The 8,806-nt window shown below is 48.4% G+C and overlaps 1 protein-coding gene across 13 annotated transcripts in view; it reads left to right on the top strand.

Moving 5' to 3' along the window:
- The window catches only part of NRXN3 (neurexin 3), a 1,902,419-nt gene that overhangs the window by 120,374 nt on the left and 1,773,239 nt on the right, over positions 1-8,806 (top strand). For all 13 annotated transcript variants that reach the window (XM_030884921.2, XM_045287970.1, XM_045287968.1 and 10 more), the window contains exon 3: positions 7,591-7,608. In XM_030884921.2, the coding sequence (XP_030740781.1) occupies positions 7,591-7,608 (18 nt within the window). The remainder of the gene's footprint in view (positions 1-7,590; positions 7,609-8,806) is intronic.

Here is an 8,806-nt window from a genome sequence, read left to right as displayed (position 1 = left end):
TGACACACACACACACACACACACACACACACACACACACACACATACATACAGCAAAACCCATGAAAACTGAGCCTGTGCAAGAGATCGGTTAAGGAAGGAAAGACAAATATTTTCGGCTAATGGAGTGTCCTGGGCAAGTGGGACTTGCATCCTGGCAAAGGTGGAAAACTTGGGAGACCCAGGAAAAGCAGGATGGTCCCTTTAAACTCTTGCTCTCACAGGTTTTGCTGTGTGTGTGTGTGTGTGTGTGTGTGTGTAAACACCATTTAGACCCACAGAAGACCCATGCGACAGTCTGTTTCCTTAAAGTTGACGGCCTTGGAAACCCTAAGGGCCAGTTCTCCTCTGTCCTTCACAGTGACCGCGACAATCAGTGCTTCCTTGGATTGGACAACGTCCATGTACACAGGCATGCACACACACCCCCCACACACAGAGCGGTGCAAGTACCCCCGAGCCAGGCTGGCCCGGGGGGCGTGGTTCCCTCCCAGCACAAGCCCTTCCTCTCTTGCTCCTGCGGTTTCATTTTCTCACGCCCCTGGGCCTGTCATTTTCCAGAACACCTCTGCACTTGAATCTATATTCTATTTTCTCTCCTGGAAAATAGGTCAGACCCAAAGCAGAGTTCACCAGGTGGGGTCCCCGAAGGTTTGGCTGGGACTGGCCTCCTGGCAACTGCCTAGGCAGCCTCCTCTGGGGTGTGTGACTGGGTGTAGAAGCAGTGAGCAGGGGTGGGGCGGACATTGGCGCTGGCCAATTCTGATGATCTTGTCCGAATAGGGGGTGGGGGTGGGGTGGGCGCTTCCCTGGCTGAGCTGTGCCCTGTACGTGTGACACGGGCCGAGGGAAGGTTCCATCTTCTTCCCCAGTGGTTCCACAGGCCCCATCTCACTTACCTGCAGAAAATCAGACCAACGAAAAAGGAACTGAATGTACAGGCTTGTGGCTGTGGTTTTTGTTGAATATTCCATCAGCATCTTTGGGGTACTGAGGGGTGGTGGAAATGGGTCAGTTTAGGCCTTCCCTCGCTGCAAAACTCAGGGGAGTGCAGGAAGGGTGTCGGGGTCTCAAAACTTCGGGCCTTGTTTTGCTTTGCTGCAGCCCCCCCTCTCCCCCCCTCCCCGACCTTGGAGCAGGGCAGTCCCAAGGGCTGCAGAATGGCCAGGTTAATTTTCATCAGACCACCCACCCCCAGCACTGTGTATGCCTTGATAGCCCCTCAGATTCTGAACCTGGCTTTAAGGACAAGCCCTCTTTGCTCTTTCATGCGAGGTAAATTCGCCCTCACTCGGAAACAGGTGACCCAACCTTAGCCTCTAACCCAGTGGTTCCCCACTTTCCTAACGCTGTGACCCTTTCATACAGGTCCTCATGTGGTGGTGACCCCAAACCATACATTTATTTTCATTGCTACTTCATCACTGTCATTTTGCTACTGTTATGAATTGGGTGATCCTTGTGAAAGGGTCATTTGACCCCCAAAGGGGTCGCAACCCACAGGTTGAGAACCGCTGAGAAAAACCCAACCAAAGCAACTGCCATTGAGTCAGTTCCGATTCATAGTGACCCTACAGGGCAGAGTAGAACTGACTCCTGAGTCTGGAAATCTTTATAGGAACAGAGTCTCGTCTTTCTCTCCCACAGCACCTGCTGCACTGGAACTGTGGATCTGAAGTGTGGTTACAACCTAACCTGTAACCCACTAGCCCCAGGTTTCCTTACCCCAACCCTTATTGGTAACAAATTCTTCATCCCCATCACTTTCCCTGGATGAACTGCGTGCACGGAAAAGACTTTGACTCGTTTCTAACACTACAACCTACTGCCACCAAGTCAATTCCAACTTACGGTGACCTACAGGACAGAGGGTTTCTGCTCCATAAAGTTTCTGAGCCTGTAAATCTTTATGGGAGCAGGCAGCCTCACATTTTCCTGAGAGCATGGTGGGTTTGAACTGCTGACTTTGCAGGTAGTAGTCCAGTACCTAACCCACAGGGTCACCAAGACTCCTTTCTCTTGCACTCAAATGAGGCTAAATAACTGTAAGCAGCTGTCCAGACTTACCTATAAGTTCTGAAAGACACATAGGTCAGGATTTCATTTATAATCCAAGAACTACCTGTACAGCTCTCTGCCCAGGATGCTGTGTAAGTGGCAGGGTGGGGATGGGGTTGCAAGAGAGGAGTATGGGCTCTTCTGATCCAACAGTAGAAGTAACGTTAATGGAGCTGGCTGTTAGCTACAGCCTTTGCATCCGCTATTACATTTGCTTGAACAGGTTGGTCTGGTAGGTGGAAGGCTCATCTTTCATCTTCTTCAGGGATAAGCTCAGCTATTCCTTCTTCAGAACTATTCTTCAGCAAGGCCTTCTTTAACTTGGTGGTTGTTAGTTGGTATTGAGTTGGAGGTTGCTTTTTAATACTACAGTTGCTCATGGTGAGTTTCTGTGTATCAAGGAGCCCTGGTGGCATAGGGGTTACACATTGGGCTGCGATCTCAATGGTTGGCAGTTCAAAACCATCAGCAGCTGCTCAGGAGAACTACGAGCTTGTGAAGAGTTACAGTCCCAGAAATCCACAGGGATAGTTCTACCCTGGTCTATGGGTTACTAAGAGTCAGAGTCAACTCGATGACCATGCGTTCTACTTTACCAGGAGGACAGTGTCCTCCTCTAGAGACTGTCTGCCTCACTCAGGCTGCTGCTCCTTTCTTCACAGCGCTCCTCACAAGTTGACATTCTATTGTCATACGTCTGGTACTGTATATCTTTCCCATAAAAACAAGCTTTCACGAGACCAGGGATATTGTCCGTGTCCATCACCAGTGTGTAAAGCAGGGTTTGTAGTCTCCGTGTTTAAAGCAGGGTTTGTATTCCCCGTGTTAAAAGCAGGGTTTGTATTCCCAGTGTTTAAAGCAGGGTTTGTATTCTCAGTGTTTAAAGCAGGGTTTGGCTTATAATAGGTGCTCAGTAACATGCATTCAATGGTGACTAGATTATCTTAATTTATAAAACTTATAAAAGATAGTTAATTTTAGTCTCTTCATTTGCAGATGAGACATTTCAGGCTTGGAGAAGATCCTTGCCTATAGACAAGGGGCAGAGCCAGGATTTGACTCTGAGTCTTAGTCCCATTATGATACCAGAAATCCTGCTTTCTTCTTTGCTGGCCTCATTCTCAGGTGGGCTGTCTTCCTAGGGTGCTGGAGATGAATTCTGGCACCTCCCATGATAAAAGATCATCCCATTTCCTGATCATTCTAGACAGAGTCTCCGCGAAGGCTCTCATTGTCTCCATCTGAGTCACATGTCTGTCTTTGAAGTATTTATTGTGTTCAAGAGGAGGACTATTCTGATTCTCCTGCCTACTTTTGCAGCTAGAGGAGAGGCTTTGACTAGATCAAATCTCATGGCCTCAGGGTGGGAAAAGGGGGTTCCTCAGAAGATAATTTGGAGGCTGTTCCAAAAAGATGCAGAAAGCGATACTAGATAGAACAACTGGCCTGATTTCTCTCACCTCACGCCCACCTCTGTCATTTCTGTCATGGTGAAGGATAAGTCCAGGAACTTGGGACACTCAGTATGTTTGGGGAACAGACCAGGTCACACTGTGTCTCTATTGTGAAAACGGACTATAAAGCCCAGAACTGTCCCTGGTCAATGCCATGGCCATGAACTGAGCTCAGATCCTCGGTGAAGGGATGTCTGTCTTGGTGACTTTGTTGTCTATGACCAGAACAAATAAGGTTTATTTTATGATTTTCGGGGGTGTGTGAATTATATAGTGAGGGGGGTTTGCATTTCAGACCGTCCACTCTGCATTCACTAGTCCAAACCACTCCTCACTCCCCAACCCCTCCAGTCTTCTCTCCCACCCACTCTTGTGATTTCCCTTCTCCCGCTCATGGCCAGGACTGGAACTGGGCCGATTGAAGGCCTGGGGAGAGAAGACACGAAGACGAAGGATGGATTCTATTTCACCCCCTGCTTCTGCTCCCCGGCGAGCCTCCAGCTCCTCCCCTGTCCCGGTTCACCCACAGCAGGAAAGACAGACCAGAGGGAGCGAGAGCTGCAGCAGACATCCTCTCCCTAAGTGGAGGAGTTGAAGCAAGATCACCTAAAGGAACATGATGACATTCTGTGGTCTCTTGGTGTTCCCAGTGAAACATCTAGTCCATATTTTTGAGATTTTCCTGTGTGGAATTGCACACGGTCACCGCCAGAGCCGCTAACATTCATGCAGCCTTTGCCTTGTGCTGAGTTTAGTACCTCACAAGTGTTTCATCTCATTCGATTCTCAGAACAAGCCCTCGAGAAAGGCTCTGCGGCTCCCAGTTCAGCACCAAGGAAAAGGACTCGCAGGGATCCTCCCAAAGTCACAGCACGGGGCAGGATTCGAACCCAGATCGCTTTGTCTCTGGAGCTTAAACGGATCACCACAGTGCCAGAGTGGACAACCCATTAGCTTTCAAAGACCTTTGGGGATCCCCAGGTAGCCTGTCCCCACAGAGGATGCTTCTTTGAACAACAGAGTTGGTCCTCCCACCACAGAACTCCACCGCATGTAAACAGTTTGATATCCTGCTTAATTACAGGGTATTTTAATGATCACGATTGCAGGCAATCCATCAGTCACCCTTAATGGCCCCGCTTAGTTATTTATGCAGCTTGTTTTCTCTTCCCACCTCTTCTATTTCGCAGCTTTTCCTCCTCCCCCCTGCCACTCCACCCCTAAATCTAACTCCCCAGAAAACCTGAAAGGGGGTGTGGCTGGAAGATGACTCAGAGCTCTCTCAAAGTCTCTTTGGGTGGATATAGCTTCTAGGGATTTCAGGGCGTGGGCTGGAGACCTGCTCAGCTGCTGCCACAGGTTGGTCCCTCCGTGATGCTGTCGCACAGCACGCTGCTCAGTTCACTCAGGGTCTGGATTGTCCTGGGACATGAGCCCCCAAGGATTCTGGAGCTTAACCAATGGGATGGCAGGTGGTTTCCTTGTGGCCATGGAGAGCCCTGCCATCCTTGTTAAGGCAGCGAATTAAAGGACGTAAGATAAACCATCACTCACTCATGGGAGAACTACTAGGGCACTCTGGGTCAGCATCACCCCCACCCCCGCCCCGCCCCCCACCATGTTGCAAGCTGCACCGATGTCCCACTTGCTCCTGAGAGATTACGTGTCAGTTGAATGACTACTAAGTGCCAAGAGATCTACAATCTTCTCCACACTCTGTCCTTGAACTAGCTGTGTGACTTCTCAATGCCTTTCATCTTCTCTCTTGTTCTCCCCTTCATCCAGGGGAGCCCTGGTGGCATAGTGGTTCCAAGTTGGGCTTTGCTCTGCAAGGTTAGCCCCCAGCCGCCACAACCCCCCCCCCCGAAAGATGGAGCTGTCTACTCCTGTACTCAGTTACAGTCTAGGAAACTCACAGGGTCACTGTAAGTCGGCACTGACTTGAGGGAAATGAGTTTGGTTTTGTGGTTTCATCGAAGTTAATGTGTGCTGGCCTTCTAGTTGTGATTTATTCTCTCTTCTCTGGCCCTGGTTACAAGAATGTTTCTGTGAGTGTGAAAACCTTCTTTTGATTTTTCAAAAGAAATGATAGTGATCCCAAGCAACATTTGTCCATGTGCGATTGAATTATGGATTTCACTCAGCATAATGTCCGCCAGGTTCAACGTGCTGAGATGTTTTGCAGATACATCGTTGTTCTTTAGGGTTGCATAGTATTCCATTGTGCACATGTGCAATAACTTGTTTATTCACTCTTCCATGGATGGGCATTTTCACCTTTAAATTAAAAAAAAAAAGTTCCATCCACCACCTTCATGGCTATATTTACAGCAAAGGTAAATACACATCCTCCCATCCCGTTGCTGCAATGCATATGGTTGTACAGGTATCTGTCACATCACAGCTCTTTTTCCTCCAGGATATCTACCAAGCATTGGAATGACTGGATCCTATGGCATTTCTGGTTCCAACTTTTTAAGGAAGCAGTGGCAATGTGGGTTAGACATTGGGCTACTAACTGCATGGTCATTGGTTCAAACCCACCAGCTCATCCACAGAAGAAAGAAGAGGCTGTATGCTACTGTAAAGATTTGCCCTCCTGGTAATGCTACACAAGGTTGCTATGAGCCAGAATTGACTAGATAGAAGTGGTTTGGTTTTGGGGGGAATGTCAGGGTGGATGGTCATTTTAACAAAGAAGAGTTAAACTAGAGACTATCTGTAACAGGAGCCCCATTGGTGCAAAACATTAAGTGCTTGTCTGCTCACCAAAAGGTTAGTGGTTTGAACCTACCCAGTCACACTTCAAGCTCTTCAAGAGAAAGATTTGGTAATTTTCTCCGGTAAAAACGACAGCTTTACTGCCCGATGGGGCAGTGCTACTCTACCACTGTGAGAAGAAAATTACTCAATGGCACCTAACAGGAAAAGTACAGCACTCCCCAGATCCTGAGTCTCCCACGATTGCCTGCCTGGAGGGGCTCCCTGACCACTCTTTGTTCCGTGTCCTCTGTTGTAGTGTATCCTGTGGACCACGGACAGTTTGATTCTAGGGGTTATAAATGCCCTCCGTCAACAGTCAAGTCAGCACTTGGAAACCACCAGCTGCTTCATGGGAGAAACGGAAGCTGTCTGCTCCCATGAAGAGTCCCAGCCTCTGAAACCCACAGGAGCAGTTCTCCCCACGTGGGAATTGACAGTGGGGTTTGGGGCTGCTCTTGGTAGCTTTCCCAGGACAATTCTAGTTTGTATTTGGGAACAGAGAGAAGATATTGTGATGTTGTTCATGGGGATGATGCGAGTGAACGGGTCTTCATTTTGTGAATGTTTATTGGCTTAATTTGAACGTTAACCTTCCTAGAGTTGGGTGTATATTTGTAGTTGTTTGTGGTGATTTCAAATGGCAATCCCTGTCATTAACAACGAGGTGAAAAATAATTCAAGGGGGGAAACAGAAGTTCACGTTGCAGGGTGAATTAAGTACGCACAGGTCATCTCATGCATACTTACTGCTGTCTGGGATGAAGACTGGTCCCTGGGAGTCCTGGGGATTGTCAATGTTTTGTGTCCTTCCACCATGTGGTGAGTAAACACTGCGACTAACTCTTCGCTCTTCTGCCTCTTTCTCTTTGTTCTTCAAGGGAGTGGTTGACTATGCCTATTTCCTCTCTGATGGGAAACCGGGTTGGACTTCCCTTTGGTCCTTGGCTTTGGTGTTGGTGTGCAGCAATCAACCAGAATATTTTAACCGATATTCTTGCAGGATTCCAGTCTGCTTGGCTCTTTGGAGCCCTATCTGATTCCAGGATGGTGCTTTTCCGGACAGATGTGAAGCTCAGCTCTCTTGCTACATGCACAGTGAAAATGGAGCTTGGCTCCCCCGGCTTGCATGGGTAGTTTTGGGTGAAGGTAGAATGAAGTAACTGCCCAGAAGCTGAGCCCTTTTGGGTCTTGCATGAACTTGATAGTCATGCAAGGGTGTATTGTACTGTGTGCAGGTGTGCCGCTAACTCGCTTCTCCCTTTTTCTCCCCTTCTCTCTCCTCTCCCTTCCCCTCCTTTTGAAAATGCTGCCACAGATGTCAGTCAAGGTCCAGGTGAGTCTTTGTGTTTGCACAGCTGCCCTGGGAATCCCCTCTCTGCTCAACTGTGCATGTGGCTTGAGTGACTCTGAGTGAGGCCCTTTCCGGGGGATGATTACAGGACATCAGCTTGCTATATTACACTTGGGTTTAGAGGAAGAAATGCCTCAGATTGATGGGTTCACATTGGTTTCCAATAACCTTTTTATTCCCAAACCAAAAGAATGGAGTTTCCATGCTTAAACAAGCCCTTCGATCTGGGTCATGTTTCTGGCTAAATCAAGGAAATGGGAAGTAAGCAGCATTTGAAAACATCTGTTCTCAAGATATCTGTCCTGCAACCCAAGGGATATGTTTGCCTTGCTGTCCATGAATCTTGTCTTTGTAGCTCCCTGTGGTGGGAAGAGGGAGACAGGACACACTTAGGATGGAAACTACCAGGCCGGTGAAACAAGGTTTCTTTCTTTCATTTTATTTTAGGAAATGCCCTCCCCCCCCTCCCCCACTGTGAAATGAACAATGTTGGTTTTCTCCTCCCTGGTCATGCAAATCATACTTGTTCACTGTAAAAAAATAAAATAAAATAGATGAAAAAGAAAAAGTAGAGGAATGGCTTTTGCCAATATGGAAGAGCCACAATAAGCATACGCTTCTCTTTTTAAAAGCCATCCCCATCCTAATGTTAAGCAGTCTGTGCATGTATGTGTATACATAGGCATCTGTACACATCCACGTATGCATAGGTACATGCAAATATGCAAGTCTACTGCAAACATAGACAGAGAGATGACCCAACAATGTCACACAATGCTGTGCCACGTTTGGAGACCATTCCAAACGGCCTCGGTTTTTGTGAGAGAAGAATAATTAACCTCACCGAGTAGGCAGGAAGCATCATCTTACTGGAGAACTCTCTGGTGTGTTCACCGGTTCAGTCCTTATAGCTTGGATACTCCTGATATCATCAAAGCAAGGGGGGTATCATTCTCCTCACTTGGGTGTGAAGGGCATCTAAGGCCTGCCAGGTCACAGTCGGCCTGAGGTTGTTGAGCGAGGCGGTGGAAGCGCTGCAAAATGGGCAACGAGCATCTCCTGACTCACAAGCCCAGGCCCCCTCCGCTGGGACATGCTGGGTCCCCTGACTGATAGGGCCCAGGTCCCCTCCGCTGGGTCCCCTGACTGATAGGGCCCAGGTCCCCTCCGCTGGGACATG

Source organism: Echinops telfairi, unplaced genomic scaffold (genome assembly GCF_000313985.2).
Source record: "Echinops telfairi isolate 266 unplaced genomic scaffold, ASM31398v2 ScPeMD7_18;HRSCAF=68, whole genome shotgun sequence".
In the NCBI taxonomy this organism is placed as follows: Eukaryota; Metazoa; Chordata; class Mammalia; order Afrosoricida; family Tenrecidae; genus Echinops; species Echinops telfairi.
This window is presented reverse-complemented; position numbering and strand designations above follow the sequence as displayed.